General features: G+C 43.5%; 1 protein-coding gene and 1 long non-coding RNA gene across 4 annotated transcripts in view; one reads left to right on the top strand and one right to left on the bottom strand.

The window, feature by feature from the left end:
• Nucleotides 1-719: 719 nt before the first annotated feature.
• On the bottom strand, nucleotides 720-2,674 carry LOC121140434. The gene is made up of 2 exons (XR_005877269.1): nucleotides 1,358-2,674; nucleotides 720-1,044 (listed from the first exon to the last, which is right to left on the bottom strand). It is a non-coding gene; the product is annotated as an uncharacterized LOC121140434 (long non-coding RNA).
• Nucleotides 2,675-2,685: 11 nt separating this feature from the next.
• The window catches only part of Rcl1 (RNA terminal phosphate cyclase like 1), a 41,298-nt gene continuing 25,951 nt past the window's right edge, over nucleotides 2,686-18,032 (top strand). The window contains exon 1 of one of the 3 annotated variants that reach the window (XR_005877265.1): nucleotides 2,686-2,929. Coding sequence is in view for 1 of the 3 variants with exons in the window: in XM_040745871.1 (XP_040601805.1) it covers nucleotides 2,794-2,929 (136 nt within the window). In the remaining 2 variants the exon portion in view is untranslated. Of the gene's footprint in view, nucleotides 2,930-3,256; nucleotides 3,276-18,032 lie in introns of those variants that run through there. The other 2 variants (XM_040745871.1, XM_040745884.1) reach the window with 2 other exon arrangements.

Here is an 18,032-nt window from a genome sequence, read left to right as displayed (position 1 = left end):
TGTTATCATAAGAAACTACTCAGATCTGCCTTTACTGGACACAACGTGTGTTAGAGAGACTAGCACATAAGCAAGTGGTAATGGACTATATAGTATGTGCCCAAACAGCGTTTGAATAGTCATTGTATGGGCTTGAGGAGGACTGGACACAGAAACTCACCCTAAAGCTTGAGCAGAATAAGCACCGGTTCCAGACTGAGGCAAGAAAAAGCCCTGGGATCCACGACGACTTGAGGAAAGATGACAAAATAACAGGGTGTGTGTGGTAGTGTGGTTTTGAGCAAACTTTTCTGTGTGGTAGGAAGAATTTACTTCTACCCTGGCTCCTAAACCCAACGCCCTGTGGCTAAGTCCAGCAGATTTTTGTCCCTATTAGCATAGAAGTGACCACAGAGTGAGATGTGTGCCATTTGTCATTTAGTTAGGCAGATTTAGTTAGTGAACAAGTTAATAAATGTATGTAACAATGTAAATATAGGCAGACTTCAACAGAGCTGTGTTATAAGCTCCTACCTATGTACAGTACAACTTGTGAACTAGCTTGGTGTGAAGACAAAATCAGATCCCATACACAAGGCTTTTTTATTGTGGAAACTGACTGTGGGCATGCACTCAGTAATATCATAGAAACATTTGTTGTAGCTTGCTAACCCCTTACCGCTCAGGGATGTGTAGTGGAACTTATCTAAATTGGAACAACACATTCATACCACAGTAAATCATTTTCAGTTATTTATTATTGTGTAACAAACGACCCCAAGCCATGGCTTAAAACAGTGGCAACAATTCGTTTGTGGCTATGCGGTTTGGGCAGGGCTGAGTGGAACAGCTCATCTGTGCTCCAGATGGCATTAGTGAGGGTGGCTTGAAAGACCAGAGGGTAGGTGACAAGTGAAATCATCCAGGGGCTTTCTGGAGACTGTCTGGAGCTTGATTCTGGCAGCTGGGACAGATAGCACTCTTCTCTCTGTGTGGATTTTACTCATCCTCCAGCTATGTTGAGGTCAATCTTTTATTTTTATTTTTTCTGGAAGGATCAGAAGTCTAAAAGAATAAATAGATAAATGGAGTTTTCACTTTGACTCTGCCATTTACCACGTTGCTCACAACAAGCTCCTCCTCTCCCCCTTCTGAATTTCAGTTCTCAAATTTTATGTCAGAACTTGGTCTCAATTGCCCAGAAAAAGCTTCTGAGGTAGGACTTAGAGTGGACGCAATTTATTTGAGAGTTGATTCCAGCACATATCAGAAGGAAGCCGGGAAGAGATAGAGGGAAAGAAGCCAGGAAGTGGTACTCAAACAAGAAAATGCCACCGTCAGTAACTAGAGCTTAAAGGACAGCCCAGAGGTACCTCACCTAAAGGTAAAGGGAGCCTGGATGTTGTTTCCTTGTCATTGCTTGAAAACAGCAAATTCGAGGTTGGCTTAAAAAATCTGGAAGCAGAGATGAGGCGCTGATGAATCAAAACTGAGCAAGTTTACAATGAAAACAGTTGAGATCTGAAGGGATGTGAATATTCTTCACTGAATAATAATCGTTTTCTGAAGGCTATTGAGTAAGTAAACGAGATAGTGTTAAAAAAGAAAGTAAAAACTCCATTCCTGGTGTGAAAGTACTCCTGGTGCTTTAGTAGTCTTTACAGCAGCATTTAGAGGAGCCCCCGAGGGTCCTGGAACTTTTCCAACATTGCCTATCAGGTGCTCCTCCGGGGTTTCCTCATCACTCTGACCCCGCTATCTTTCTTCATCTCCCACTGCCATCCTCCACAGTGCTTTCTGGGACTCAAGGTCTGGTGTTACCGCCCGTAAACAGATGCAAACCTAACGTTAAGATACTGGATTCCTAAATTGATAGTCTTTTGATAGTTTTTGAATAGAAGCGTGAAATAATCCAGTATTTACGAAGGTTTTGGAGCGCAGGCTTGGATGACAAGAAAGATGGCAAAGCAAACCCACCCCGCCCCCGCTCGCGTATGCATGCTCATGAATGTCTCCAAGTTATTGCAATTGTCCATTTTGAGACATGCGAGGTGAAGAATCTGTCTTGACACCAAACTCAAAGAATATAAACGAAGGGGCAGATAAGAAACGAACAATGCGAGGCATCTCATTACAAAATAAGCAGAGGCCTCTTGTCTGAAGGCTCGGGTCCCAGTTCAGGCAGCCTCTGACAGCTTTGCAATTGTAGACTGCACCTCCCAGGAGTACAACTCAGATCCAGACCGCGAGAACAACAGGGTAAGCGCGCCAACCCTATTCTCTGATCTATCGGGAAAACGCGGGAGTGGACAGCATCCTCGCCAAGGGGCTGCTGCTGATGCAAGGCTAAGTACTAGGCAGCTGCGGGCACCCAGGCGGAGCCATTGCTTCTTCTAGCTCTCAGGCCCGGGAAGCGGCACACAGACAGAGCCCACCACAGTCAGGGCGCCGAGGTTTCCCCGCAGCGCTACGCGTCCTGCAGCCGCGCGCTGTTGCTGGGGCCCGGGCACCGCCCTCATTCACTAACGGCCAATGGCGGCGTGGCCAGAGCACCGCCCAGCTACAGAACAGACCAATGGCGGCGCAGAAAGGGCAACGCCCTGCTCCCCCATGGACCAATAGCAGTGTGCCCCGGAGCCCGGGCCGCCCCAGCCAGGCGAGGAGGCGGGCAGACGGCCCCTGGCTCCGCCCCGCTCCCCTCTGACCCGGTGTCTAGTCGCTCTGTCTTCCTGTTCCAAACCACGTGGACGCGTCGGGGGCCGCGGTGGTCCCTGTCGCGTTCCCAGCTCCCGGCCCTCCGCGCACCGCGCGCACATGGCGGCCCAGGCGCACTCCCTCAGCTATGCGGGGTGCAACTTCTTGCGCCAGCGGCTGGTCCTGTCCACCCTGAGCGGGCGCCCGGTCAAGATCCGCAGGATTCGGGCCAGGGACGACAACCCGGGCCTCCGAGGTGACTTGGGAGGGGGCGTGGGGGCGGGGATCCGGGGTCGCCGTCGCGAGCCGCCGCGGGGTGCGTGGGAGGCGGATCTGGTCCGGAGCTGCGCCACGCGTGGAACGATTCCCTGCGGCTGCCGAGCGCGGGTAGTAAACAGCTACACGTTTTCCTGGCAGGCGTGTTGCTACGCATCGTAGGCGTCGCCCACTCACTTCTCTCCCTTGAGACTCTTGCTTTCGCCATAGACCTCTCAAAGGAGGAAAAGAGTTTATTGGACCAACATGTAGTAACGAGTGAGCGGACGGTCAGACACTGGGAGAGGAAAGTACCACGGGTTGGTTCCCCGTTCTCCGGAAAGCAGGTCTCTGAAACCGCTGCCCCGCTTGGGCACCAGTTCTTGTCGCCATTGTTTCTCGGCCCCCCACTTCTCTTCGGGAGTGAATTACGAAATTTTATCTTTAAATGATGTATTTGGTTGTATTAGTCACTGATGTGCGCATTCGAGAAGCTTAGAGATGGGTTTTTGTTTTGTTTTTGAAACGGGGTCTCTTGTTGCCCAGGCTAGGCTCAAACTTTGGTTATAGCCGAGGCTGACCTTCAGCTCCTGTTCCTTCTGCCTCCACCTCCCGGGTGTTGGGATTACAGGCCTGCCACATAACTAATGCGCAGCGGAGTTAAATTTTAAGTTATAAACCTAGTTGTCTTGACTTCAGGAAAAGGAGCACCAAACAGTCAGCTATAAGCTTCAGAGCTATTTATTTGCCCCACAAAGGCAGATGGGTTAAACCCATCATCTGAACCCACATCTCATTAAATGGCTTTGGTTTTCAGCTGTTGTCCTAGAATTTAGGTACATGTTCAAAAGTGTCTCTCTGATCTCTCCAAATTGAGACAATTGAATCAAAACCTTCCTGTATTCTGAAGGTACAGAGGGGCTGTAGGTGGTTCAGGAGACTTCCTGGGTCAGGCTGATGTGTTTAACTTTGTAGAGGCTCCTGGAATAGATGGCTAGACCATTTCATCATCTGTCTGAATATGTTTTCTTTTTTGGTTGGTTTTTTTTTTTTTTGTAATTTCGTCTCTGCCACTCTTGAAATTTTGTGCATGATGTTGGAAACAAGGCCAGAAAGGCTTAGTAAGGTTAAGATTAAGTTCCTGTCCTCCCCATGGTGCTGGAGAAAACACCGAGGTTGGGGACATACACCCATAATCCAGAACTCAGAAGGCTGAGGCAGGAGGATCACAAGTTCAAAGCCATCCTGGTCTACACAGTGAGTTCCAGGCTGGCCAGGGCTACATTGTCAGATGCTTTTTCAAAAAAAAAACAGATTAACAAAAACTGAAAGAAAACTGTCAACCTCCAAGTTGAGGAGAGGCCACTGAATAATTGGTGCTCTTTTCCTCAAACCACTCCCCCCCCAAGTTTTAAATCTGGTCCTTGGGAAAAGTTATTGTTTGATTGGCTTTGTTGTTTTTCATTCCCATCCTGGAGACCTTGCTTCTGCTGTGACCACTGGGCACAGTCTTTGTTGGCTTTTAAATTATTAATTAATTAATTAATTTTTACCAGAAGACCCTAGACTTTCTTTCACAAACATATTACCCATAAGATACAATTCAGAGCTGACTCTTGCTTGGTGCCTTCCAGTATCCTATTTCATGTTTCCAAGAACTTGAATGGAACTCACATAGAACTTGACACTAGCCCTTTACTGAAAGGGTAGGGGATTCCAGTACCTGGGGAGGTAGTTATTTTAGGGGATGCACCTATGTGGATCATTATTTGCTTTACATCATGTCTCGGTTCTGTTGTGAGAAAGAACTATGAGCAAAAGCATCTTGGGGAGAAAAGGGTTTATTAAACTTAAGTTGTAGCTCATCAGGAAGAGAAGCTGGGCAGGAGCTCAAACTAGAGACCAAGACAAGGAAGAAGACTGCTGTTACTGGCTTGCCCCTGGTGGCTTGCTCACTTTGCTTCCTTCCTTCCTTCCTTCCTTCCTTCCTTCCTTCCTTCCTTCCTTCCTTCCTTCCTTCCTTCTTTTTGTTTTTCAAGACAGAGTTTCTCCGTGGCTTTGGAGGCTGTCCTTGAACTAGCTCTGTAGACCAGGCCTCCTGCCTCTGCTTCCCAAGTGCTGTGTGCGCCACCACTGCCCAGCCCACTTTGGTTTCTTATACACCACAGGATACCTGCCCAGTGGGACAGTGGGGTGGGTGCTTGCACATTTATCATCAGTCAGTAGGTGTCCTACAGGCTTGCAGATAGGCCCGTCTGATGGGTGCACTTTCTGAATTGAGGTTCCCTCTTCTCGGATGACTCTGGTTTGTGGGTCTGCCACTTAGACCTTGTGCTGACTTAAGAGCTTAGGGACCTTCTAGCTATGCTTGTCTGTCTGATTACTTACAGAGGGGCCCAGATATACATCTCTACTTTCATTTGTAGACAACCTGCATATGAGTGTACACAGGTTAAGTGTGCGTAATATATACATACACATAAACACATGTATGTAGCCTTGGACACATGATTTGGGTAGTCAAATCTGTGGGAGCTTTATCTGTCTGTGCCTCTTGACCTGGATTGTGGAATTTGGAAAACACTCTAGAGTGCCCAGTACAGTGTCCAGCTGAAATGCAGAAATCAATCACATCCCCCAGAGTTGCTTGTTTAAGCATCCCAGAGGGAGTCCACTTTGGAGAAAGCCTGCCTCAGGACCATTCAGAAGTTTATTGAGCCTCATTATGTGCAAGGCTCTGGGGGAGAAAACTATAGCTAGAAGTTGGCTGCCCTCGAACTCAAGGAACTTGTTCTGTAGCAGGAAGAACCTGAGCGGAATAGCTTGATGAAGTAGCAAGAGTCTAGTGTGGAGCCCAGAGCCGTTGTAAGGAAGACATTCTGGATGTCCTTCTGTTGTGACAGTGGAGATGGTGGCTGTGAGGATCACTATAGGTGAAAGAGACAGTTCTTTTAGACATTTTGTCGGTCTGTGTCTAGGAGTGTCCCACAGTGCTCTCTCTGGTTGTCCTCTGACTTCTATGTGTTTGGGGTCAGCTAGCCTAGTCATTCTCAATCTGTAGGTGGAAACCCTATGGGGGCGGGGTTGGGGGTTCAAACATCCCTTTCACAGGGGTTGCCTAAATTCATTGGAAAACACAGATATTTACATTAAATTGCAGTTATGAAATAGCAAGGAAAATAAATTTATGGTTGGGGTCACCACAACCTGAGGAACTGTATTAAAGGGGCACAGCATTCATTAGGAAGGTTGAGAACCACTGAGCTAGGCAAAGTAGTCTGAAACTTTCCTCAAAACACTAAATAAAACAAAAACAAAGATATAAACATATGCAATCCATAGTTCACTCTTGAACACAACCAGTTATACTGCCTCATTGTATTCTTCATGTCAGTGAAGGAAGTAATATTTCTGTTGTTGATTCTGTCTTTTTATTGAAAGTAAAATAGCCAGGGTAGGTAAGTGAGCTGACGGGTTTACGTGTCTTATTTCACGAGGGCTGCAGTGTTCAGCCAGCTCCAACCTGAGGGGCTTCTTTTCCTGCTACAGACTTGGGTGTTGGTCATTGGCATGACACAGCACCTGTTCCAGGTACCCCTACCCCCACCCCCTCCCTCACCCCCACCCGGTGTCTCTGTGTAAACCTGGCTGTCCTGGAACTCATTCTGTAGACCAGGCTAGCCTTGAACTCTGAGAGATCCAGAGATCTGCCTGCCTCGGCCTCCAAGTGCTGGGATTACATTCGTGAACCACTATGCCTGGCTTGTCCAGGGTATTTTTTAATCTCTGGATTTCACACAGAGGTAAGGAGTTCACTTGGTCTAATAATTTCTATGTTATGTGAGGGCTAAATGGAGTCCACATGATAGGTAATTGTTTGAATCACCCAAATGGTATCAACACCTGGTTTGGGTAAAAGTGTTAAGTTTAGAAGCCTGATAATAAGATTGCTTTTCCCCGGGTGGCTCATATGTTCGGCTTCAGAGTCTTCTGCAAAATTGGAAGAGCTACTTGGGTCTGTGGGAATGCTGTACATGGCTTGAGTGACGTTATCTTGAAATGGGAAGGTTAAACAGAGTTCTAATTGAAAGAATTCTTTAAGATTGTGTTGTGGACGAGGTTCAGGACAGCCTCCAAAACAATACAGAGAAACCCTGTCTCAGAAAAAAAAATTAAAAAAGATGTGCTGTGGAAATGCGGAAATGCTACATGAGTTGGTTTTTTTTTTTTTTTTTGAGAAGGAAACAGTTTTTGGTTAGCTGGTGGATTTAGGGGATAAATCTGCTTGTAAATTAGGTCTTCTAAAAGGAAGGTGAATCTATAATTTTTTTTCCATTATGAGTTGGTAATTGGAATTGTTAAGACAACTGGATTGGAGGGAGCCAGAGGACAGATAATGACAAGTAGAGGTTACATATTGTCCTGTTAATTAGGAGTTGCCTTGTGCTTTTGTTGACTGTTAATATGCCCTAAACAAGACATACCAAACATGTCAAGAATCTGAAAGACATGTTTTCTGCTCTTGCTTAGATACTGTAAGAATGCTATTTTGTTGGGACTATGTGCCATTTTTTTTTAACTGAATCTTTTTGAGATCATTGTGGCTTCATTGACAGTTGAAATAAATAGAAGATTCTTTGTTTATTTGTTTTTTGAGGCAGGATTTCTCTGTGAAACAGCCCTGGCTGTCCTGGAAATCACTCTGTGAACCAGGCTGGCCTCAAACTCAGAGATCTGCCTGCCTCTGCCTCCCAAGTGCTGGGATTAAAGGCGTGCACTACCACCGCCCAGTTTAAATAGAAGATTCTTGCCTATACCCTACCCACATTCCTAATGGGGCTATCTGGTCAATTCATTGTACCAATAGTATCACAACCAGGGTATCGACACTGACACAAGGAGCTACAGAACATCTTCACCGACTATAAAGCTTACCCATATTTAACCTGGTTTTCATGTGTCCATACAGACCACCCTAGAGCTCTTGGATTGGTGTGAGGGTTTCTCCTGATATGAGAATGGACACTTCTTCATATGAGCTAGGGTCTGAGTTTGGTACTGGAGCTCATGGGACAGTTTGGTCATTCACACAGTAGACTCTCTACCTCCACCAATTAAAAAAAAAAAGGATATGAGAATCCTTAATGGGTGAGAGCTAGAGGTGGATTTCCCCTCAGCATAGTTCATAAGGTGGTATTTCTGAGGCACATAGACCAAGACCTAAGGAATATTTCACTAGACCAGGAACCCCATCAGACTGAGACCATTAGGGATCTAATGTATCAGTTTTTAAAAACTTAGATTCATTCCTTTATGTCAATTACTCGAGACTTGGAACCAAGAACCATTTTGACAAGTGAGACTTTCAAACTGGCTGACTTTGGTTTGGCCAGAAGCTGCCAAGTGACTGTTGGGGTACCTGTGGTTCCTGATGGTGGCAAGCTGGAATTCTGCAGTCTGGTTCATGATGACGGCAAGCGGGAATTCTGCAGTCTGCATATGCAGTCAGCTCCCTGGGGCAGCACCATGGCCGACAGCACCTTCTGTACAAACTGAAGGTGGCCAGTTGCACAGAATTTGTGATCTGATCAGACTGCCCCTAGAGATGTTTGTTTGCCCCAGGAGCTTTTCCCCCTGGGGGGGCCCTTGCCAGTGTAGTCGTTGATAGAGGTGGAAGGGTGGCAGGCCTGCCTAACTGCTGTGGCAATACCTGAAAATACAGACGCTAACACCCAGTCAAACCTTGGCCTCCCTAGCCCTGCCTCCTGACATAATCTACCTTAAGGAAGGCAATCCAGAGTCAGTGGAATGACTGCCATTCTCCCTTCCCAACACTTGAGTGCAGCGAGTCCCATTGAGAAGACAGTCCTGCCTTCCCCTGAAGTCACAGAGACCTCTTCAGCTTCTTACAAAGAGTATTTTACTGCCCTGAATGATACCCCTGTCCCTCCTCGTGTCATTTAGCCTCCTGGCTCCCATTTCACTATACCATACACTAAAGAGTATATTTCTCTCCTTACCTATTTGATGTGTCTTGATGCCCCCCAAAAACTAACAAATCAAAGGGAAAAGGGGGAGAAGTTGATCATATTATCCCTTTCTACTCACACCCATTTCTTCCTTCACTCATTCCTTCCAATCTGTTCTGTTTCCAGTTTTGTCATTAAGAAATGTGATATAAGCCGGGCGGTGGTGGCGCACGCCTTTAATCCCAGCTCTCGGGAGGCAGAGGCAGGCGGATCTCTGAGTTGAGACCAATCTGGTCTACAAGAGCTGGTTCCAGGACAGCCTCCAAAGCCACAGAGAAACCCTGCCTTGACCCCCCCCCAAAATGTCATATAAACTAGGCAGTGGCAGGTGGATCTTTGAGTTCAAGGCCAGCCTGGTCTACAAAGTGAGTTCCAGGACAGCCAGGCCTACACAGAGAAGCCCTGTCTCTAAAAACCAAAGGAAAAAAACAAAAGAAAAGAAAGGTTATATGAGTGGAACTATAAAGTATATAGGGTAGATACTTCAACAACAATCTCTTGGGGTGTCTTTTTGATACAACAATGTTATATACGAAATTCATACCTTAAAATCTTATTAGAGTTACTAAAACAAAAATATGATATTTAAAGTAAGTTTAGGAGTTTGTTGGGCTGTATTCATAATTATCCTTGACAACACGAAACTTGTGGATTGTAGAGTGAAAGTTATTTTAAGTTTTTATTTTTTTAATCAAGTTTGGTCCTTTTAAAAAAAATTCCCGAGGCCTGGCGGTGGTGGCGCACACCTTTAATCCCAGCACTAGGGAGACAGAGGCAGGCGGATCTCTGTGAGTTCGAGGCCAGCCTGGTTTACAGAGTGAGTTCTAGGACAGGCTCCAAAGCTACACAGAGAAACCCTGTCTCGAAAAACCAATAATGTAGGAATAAATTGAAAAAAAAAATCCCGAGTATGAAAATGAAATGAAAGTACCTCTTTTTAAAATAACTTTTGAAGAACAGCTGGCTCATTTCTAATTTTGAACTATTCTACACAATTGGTAGATTTTTTGTTCTAACATGAGGGTATTTAATTGTCTGCATGTATGTCTCTGTATTGAATACATGCCTGATGCCCTCGGAGGTCAGAGGAGGGCATCAGATTTGGAACTGGAGTTACAAATGATTGTGAATATTTATGTTTGTTTGTTTTTTTGTTTTTGTTTTTTGAGACAGGGTTTCTCTGTATTGTTTTGGAGGCTATCAGTCCAGCCTGGCCTCGAACTCACAGAGATCCGCCTGCCTCTGCCTCCCGAGTGCTGGGATTAAAGGCGTGCGCCACCACCGCCTGGCTATTGTTTGTATTCTTGAGTTTGTTTTTGGCTATAGCTCTGTGGTAGAGCATTTGCCCAGAATACTTGAGGTTCTGGTCTTCACCTCCCCTCCACCCCCAAGGTCATCAGAGCAGTAGGTTTTTGTTTTGGTTTCTCTTGTTTTAATTTAATTTGTGCTTATATCTTTATTAGTTCATTCTCTAGTTTTGGCTTTATTTTGCTTTTCTTTTTCTAGCTTCTTGAGGTGGAGTTTTGATGAAGATGTCTCTTTTTCTAATAAAAGCATGAAATGCACAAAAAAGTTCCACTCAATAGTGCTTTAGCTGTGTCCCATACATTTTCGTACATTGTAGTTTTTTCAGTTCAATGTGACTTAAAATTTCTCCTTTGAGACTTCCTTTGACCCATGGATTATTAGTTATCATGTTTAGTTTCCTAGTGTTTGGATTATTCCTTGCTTTCTTTGTGATGCTGATTTTAACTTTTATGTATGAGGATATCGCTATGATTTCAACTTGTAAATGTGTAGAATTTTTAAGTTTATTTTGGTATAAATTTTGTAATCACTTAGAACAAGTGCATATCCTGCTGTTGGGTAGACTTTCTGCTGCTAAGAGCCTAGACAATGGCAGGTCAATGCTAGTTGGGACATACCTTGACCAGGAATGCTTAGATGTACATATCCTTAGCCCTCTCTTTTAACTTTGATCTCACATTCTCAATATGGCCACATGAATAAGTCTCCTTTTTCTGCTTTCCACTTTTAATTTGACTCTTTTTGTTTGTTTGTTTTGTCTTCTGGGCAGGGTTTTTCTGTGTAGCCCTGGCCATGCTGGAACTCACTCAGTAGACCAAGTTGGTCTGGAACTCAAGAGATCCACCTGCCTCTGCCTCTGCCTCTAAGTGCTGGCCTTAAAGGTGTGCAACACAACCACCAGGGTAATTTGGCTCTTTTAAGTGACTTATTGAGGATGAGTGGCTGTACTTGATTTGGGTCACTAGTTGTGGCCCTGCCCCTAAATTCAGTAACAAAAGTGTCATGTACTTGCCGTCTGGTAACCCAGCCCTGTGATACTCCACAGCGTTCGTTACTCCCCTCACTTCATCACAGGGAGCAGCGCACGTCAGAAAGGTGAAGGTGGTACAGAGGTTTTGAGAGTCAGACACTTTCATATAACTTTCAGTAGTATTTTCCTGAAATTGTTGTTTTGTGAGTAGTTATTATTGGTCTCTTACTTAATTTGCAAATAAAATGTAGATACATAATGTATAGAGGAAAAGTTTATTGTGCTCAGAACTTAGCATGGCCTGCGTGTTTTTGCACTGTTTTCCCAAGGATTAAGGAAGATTTCTCCCTTCTTGAACTAAGGCTTCTATTAAATAAAAACCCTTTGTTAAAATTAGTAAGCTCACCATACCTTTCAAAACAATATGTAGGTCTTTTCACTAGTAGGCTACTTCATTTTCCCCTTATTTACGTTTTAGTGCTGTCGTTAGTAGTGACGTAGGCATTCTTATGTTTCATCTACAGTGTTTCTTTCTTATTAGAAAAGAGACATTTCCATCCAAACTGACTAAGATGCATCCTTCTTAGTCAGAGTGGGAAATTAAGAAACACATGATGATGTGCTTTTCTTTACTTAGGTGTTATTTGGGGTTTTTTGACCTGCTTTCATTAAATGAGATTAGCTTGTACTTTAGCTTATTTTTGAAAATTAATGTTCGTTATTGTCTTTCAGGAGTCCTCTTTATATGTTCTTTTTTTGTACTTTGGAAGATGCAATTACCAATAATTTGATTTTTCTTTGAATGTTGAAGTTTCCAAGGCCTTCACCACTGTTCTTTGATAGTGATACATTTTCTCATTCTCTTTGCTTCGAATCTTTTTGTGTCTTCTGCTTTGTTTCGGGGTAGCTTCATTATAAATGTAATAATAGAGACTGGCTTATTGTAAAAGTTCTTAATCCTAGGGGAGCTTGGAGCGAGCTTAGTTGATGACGTGCTTGCAAGCGTGAGAACATGAGTTTGGATCCCCAGTGTCAGTGTTGTTGGATTTATTTCTTTCCTTTTCTCTTATTTATCTGGGTTTTATTTTATTTCTTTGGTTTTCATATAAGAAAACCAAAATACACATAAAATTTGCATGTATGAGACAAACATTGTGCTTTCATCTTTATGTAATAAAAGTAATACTTTTTTGGGGAAACTATTGTTCAAAATTTTAAACAATTGGAGTAGATTGTGCGTTTTAATTCCTAGACCACAGAACACTCCCATTTCCCAGGAAGTAGCTTTCCAGACTTTTCATTACTGCTATATTTTCTTTACTGTTTCTTGTTTTTCCTTCTTCTAATTCATAAAAGTTTAGTGGTGACTTTTGCTACAGTAAGCCCTCCATACTTTCTCATGAAAAATATCTTCTGTTGAAGATATTTTATTGTGTTCTGTGGCTTTTCCTTTGTTCACAATCGAGGAAAAAATGTCATGTTTCTTTAAGAATTATACAGGTCAAGAAATTATAAAATATTACATAATCTCATATAAAGGAAATATTTTTTTCTAAGTGTTGGACATCTGTCTCTTAACTGAGAATTGGGTGTGTGATTTCTGCCTTTGGGACTTAATGGGGGAAAATATGACACTAACTTAACCATTTATTGTCTTGCTTTCCTGTTATTTTCTAAAGAACTTGAAACCACATTGAGTATGTTCCTTTTAACCTTTCTTTTAATATAGTGTGAGCATTTCTTTGTGCAAAATAATTCCTTTAGCCCTTATTCCCCCCCCCCCTTTTTTTTTGAGAAATGCTTTTACTGTGTAGCCCATGCTGACTGGAACTCATTTCTCATTTCTTCCTGCCTCAGCCTCTTGAGTTCTGAAATTACAATCACATCATGTAGGTCAAGCTTTGAAACAGTCTTAACAACTGCATAGTATTACAAAATTTGATGAAATCATTCTTTAACTTTTAAAGTGTGTGAAAAAGTATGTGGATTTTACGTGAAATTTTATGCATTTAAAAATACATGTGTGTGGTTCAGAGTTTAGATAGAAGAAAGGAGTTTAGAGTCTGTCTTCTAGTCTCCACTCTGAAACAGCCCGTGTTACTAATTTCTGTCTTCCAGGCTCTGTTTGTTTTTTTTCATAACTGCGCTCTCTCTGTCTCTCTGTCTCTCTCTCTCTGCCCCCCTCTCTCTCACACACACGCACACACACAGTTTTTACATAGTCATCTGCATGGTTTTACCGTTTTTTCTTATTGTACCTTTGAGGTGACTCATACTAGTTGAATATATCAAAAGTGTCATTGATTCCAAGGCTGAGTGTTCTGTTGTGGATATGCTGTGAACTAGCCAGCCTGCTGTCTGTAGACACTTGAGTTAGAATACCTTTCTATTGGACCCTTAAGTATAGTTGGTTCATTGAAATTTGCTCCTTTCAGGTGAATCTCGGAGTGTGAGGCCAGCCTGGTCTACATAGCAAATTCCGTAGAGCAGCTAGGGTGGGTATGTATGTATGAATGTATGTACGTACATACGTACACTGTCTCAAGAAAAACAAAAGGGGGCTGGGCGATTAGCTCCTTCTTTTTATCTTTTATTTATTTTCCTTTTGAGACAAGGGTTGTCTGTGTGTCTCATTGGTCTTAAAGTTTTGGTCCTCCTGCTTCAGATGGGAATGCATATGACCCTTGTTTTTAAAGTATAAATCTGGGCCTTCAAGATGACTAGTGGGCAAAGGTGTTTGTGGTGCAAACCTGGCAATCCGAGTCCTATCCCTGGAATATTCATAAAGGTAGACAACCCAAGAGATACTGTAAGACACAAAACAGTGCTTAAGAGATTCTACCCTGAACCTGTGTGACCCCCACCCAGCGCAAGAAGTGTAGAACCTTTTCTGAATCTTTCCATTTGTAACATTCACAGTTGTCTGCTGTGGCTGATGGCGGCCCATCTGAGTTACAGTGTATTCCAACACAGTGCAGAGTAGCATTGTGCTTAATTTTTAAACACTACCCCTAAGCTTTTTCAGCAGTTTTAGACACCAAGGAGTAACCCAGAAGGGAAGATTCCAGGTAGGGAGCTGGATGGGTAACTCTCCTGTGCCTCCCGGCTTGTGAGGCTGGGGAATTGACTCTACTGTTAGGCAAATTTGAGATGATCTTTTGCACCAGATGATGGAGCTGTACCTTCACTGGTGGGAGGACTCTGGAAGTAGCTGGAGTCTGGCTTTCTGGAATGCATGTTTGCAGTGACCCTGGCTGATCCTGCCTGGAGGCTTTTGAGGTGCCGTTCTCTTCCTACTCATGTTCCTGCCAAATGAAGGCTTCTGACTGAGGTCATGATTAAGAGCCACCCGTGGATTGCAAAACAACATGATTTTAAAGTCCCTCCCTCCCTGCCTCCCTCCCGTTCTACTTTTTCCTTCTCTTCCTTCTCTTTCTTAATCTATAAGATCTATTGGGCTTTAATTTTAGGCTTCAAATGTCAATGCCTCCTCTAGAAAGCTTGAGCAAATTAAAAGCTTGCTTCTTTCAGAGTACTTTGCATTTCCTGTAAACCTCTCTAGAAAGTGGCATTGCCATACAAATTGTGCCTGATTTTTAGAAACAGAATATTCTATAGAAGTAATGAATTCCATCCTTCAGTTACTTTCAAATTTTTGTAATGCTACCTATAGAACTTAGTACATATATATGTGAAACTGAAGGTAAAGATTCTGGAATACCTTGCTATACCCTTTCTCCTTGAAGCATTTCTTCTAAGATATGCCCCATCCCCCACCAAGCCCCCCATCCCGGTTAATGCCTGACCTACACGTAGTATTGAGCTCTAGTTTTGTTTTTATTTTAGTCGGGGTTTCCATTCTCTTTAGTTCTAGGATTGCCAGCGTGCACCACCATTCCTTGCTAAACCTTTTTTCTTCGAGGCCACCCTGGTCTACAGAGGGAGTTCCAGGACAGGAAACGCATAATGTGTATGGTATGCATATGCTTCTAAGCATAGCCATGTTGCTAACATCACTACCCGTATGCTTTAGGCGCATCATTGGGTAAGATAAAGAAGCCTTGAACAAAATGCTGTGGTACCATAGCTGAGGAGCTAATGACACCTGGGAAAATTTAAGATACCAGTGGGTATGTAGAACATATGATTTCAATGTGCAAGATAAAGGTAGGATTCATATCTTGAAAGAACTGAAAAGAATTGTTTTTCTAGAACCTTTCCATTTTATATTTTCATTGTCGTTGACTGGTAGTAATCTTTAAAAAGCAATATATTTATCTATTTAATTTATTTTGTATGTGTGCATGTGGAGGTCAGAAGAAAACTTGTCAATCCTCTCCTTCCATCATGTGGGGCCCAGGGATCAAACTTAGGTCCTCAGCCTTGGTGACAGTGCCTTAATCTCAGATTCCACAGGCCTGCCTGGCAGTAATTAAAACTGGAAATTAAGGAAAAGAGTGACACACTCCTTTAATCCCAGCATTTGAAAGTTCCAGTTCAAGGCCAGGCTAGTCTACAGAGTGAGTTTAGGACAACTAGGGCTACACAAAGAAACCTTGTCTTGAAAAACAAAAAAACAAACAAGCAAACAAACAAACAAAAAGCTGGAAACAAAATCACTGGTTGGTTGGGGTCTACTGTGGTCCATACTGTTATTACTAAAAAAGAGCGTTGATTGTTTTTTGTTTTGTTTTTCTAGACAGGGTTTCTCTGTGTAACCCTGGCTGTTCTGGAACTCACTGTGTACTCCAGGCTGGTCTTGAACTCACAGTGATCTCACTATCTCTGCCTGGTCTACAGAGGGAGTTCCAGGACAGGCTCCAAAGCTACAGAGAAATTCTGTCTTGAAAAACAAAACAAAAAGAAAAAAGGAGTGTTGATTGAGGGCTGTTCAACTGCTTGCAGAATCCTTCATTGTGCAGTAAAGAAAGAAGTTCCAGGTTTCCTAGGGGAAGGGCTTGGTTTTGAGGTGTTAAGGGGAGAGGCAGACTCATCCTGATGTGGCTGAAGACATGGACTTTGGAGAGGCAGGAGGAAAGGCTAGAGGACATGCTCCTCTTTCATGCTTAAGTTCCTCCTGTCTTCCACTCTTCCCTTCATCCCTTCCCGTTTTAAAGAATTGCTAGTCGTTTTGTTTGTTTGGTCTCACCGAGGAGTTGGCTTGCCTGGAACTCACTATGTGTCTTGGCTGGCTCTAACCTCACAGCAGTCCTCCTGTCTCAGCCTCCCAAGTGCTGGGACTACAGGTGTGAACCCACCATGCCTGGCTTTTGACAAGTTAAGGGGACTTGCTGCTCTGCTCTCGTGAGAACTGGGGTTTGGTTCTGAGCACCCACACGGTGGCTCACAACTGTCTTTAACTCTAGTTCAGGGGATGTGCCATCTGCTTCTGTTTCCAAGGGCACCCAGCACATACTTGATGCTTGTACATACACGCAGGCAAAGCCACGCATTCATAAAAAATAAAAATAAATATTTAGAAAGGCATGAAGGAAAAATTGAGCATAAAATATGCATTTTAAAATAGATGGCAGTAGTATTTTATACTAAAGTACAATTTAAAAAATTTATTTAGTTTTGCAGTGCGTGTTTGCCTGTGTGTGAGTATACATTTGTATGCATGTAAAGGTTAAAGGTCGGCATTGGGAGTCTTCCTGGCTCTCCTCACCTTATGTACGGTTAGAGTCAGAACTCTTGGTTGACTCCAGAGCTCACTGCTTTTGCTATTGTACTGGCTTGCTCTAGTGACCCGTTTCCACCTTGCACACTCTGGAATTACAGGTGGGTTATCACCATTTGCACAAAACAGACCTGAACTCTGGTGTTTGCTATAGCAAGTACTTTACCTACCAAGCCACCTCCCCCAGACCCTCAAATACCCTTTTAATACAAAACAGCAACAAACCCCGACTAGCCAGATAGTTACAGATCAGAAAGGGAGAGAGGAGAAAAGGAATTCCTCATCTGTGCAATTGAAGGTGACCTCTACTTAATCTCCTAGACATTCTGGAGAAAGGACAACTTCAGTTTTTAAACTTTCTGCTGTTTCTTCTGTTTGGCATACTAATTACTTTCTGCTGTTGTGATTTAAAAAACAAAAACAAAAACATGACCATCGCAACTTAGAGTATTTGGGCTTAATGGTTCCAGAGCAAAGAGAAGAGTCTGTCATCATAGGGGGCTTGGCAGCATACAGCATACAGCATACATGGCAGCTGGGGCAGAAAGCTGAGGGCTCACACTCTGAACTAAGCTGGAAGCAGAGAAAATGAACTAGAATGGCACAAGTCTTTAAACCCTTAAAGCCCTTCTCCAATGATGTATTTCCTCCAATAAGGCCACACCTCTTAAACCTCGCCAAACTGGACCACACGTATCCAAATGTCTGAGAGTATGGAGTATGAGGAACATTTCTCATTCAAATTACAACCTTTGGCATGTCCTTTTGAGGTTCTTCATAGGTTGGATAGTGTGCTTGCTTGTTTTGAGGCAGAGCCTTACTATGTTGCCTTGGAGCCCACTGTGTATATCATGCTGGCCTTGAACTCAGATCCTCTTGTCTTAGCCTCTCAAGTGCAGGGGTTAAAGTTGTGTGCTGCCACACCAGGCTTTTTTATAGGTTCTGTGTGGGTAAAACTAGCATTCCTATTAGAGTGCTCTGTGTGTGTGTGTGTGTGTGTGTGTGTGTGTGTGTGTGTGTGTGGTGGTGGTGGTGGTGTTGGATGTGAGAGCTGATTCTCAGCAGAGCTTTTTCACTGCATCAGATCCCTCAGCCCATGACTGACCTGTCAGTCAGT

This window comes from Mesocricetus auratus, unplaced genomic scaffold (genome assembly GCF_017639785.1).
Source record: "Mesocricetus auratus isolate SY011 unplaced genomic scaffold, BCM_Maur_2.0 Super-Scaffold_4256, whole genome shotgun sequence".
Classification (NCBI taxonomy): Eukaryota; Metazoa; Chordata; class Mammalia; order Rodentia; family Cricetidae; genus Mesocricetus; species Mesocricetus auratus.
Note: the sequence above shows the minus strand (reverse complement) of the source record. Positions and strands in the feature narration are given on the sequence as shown.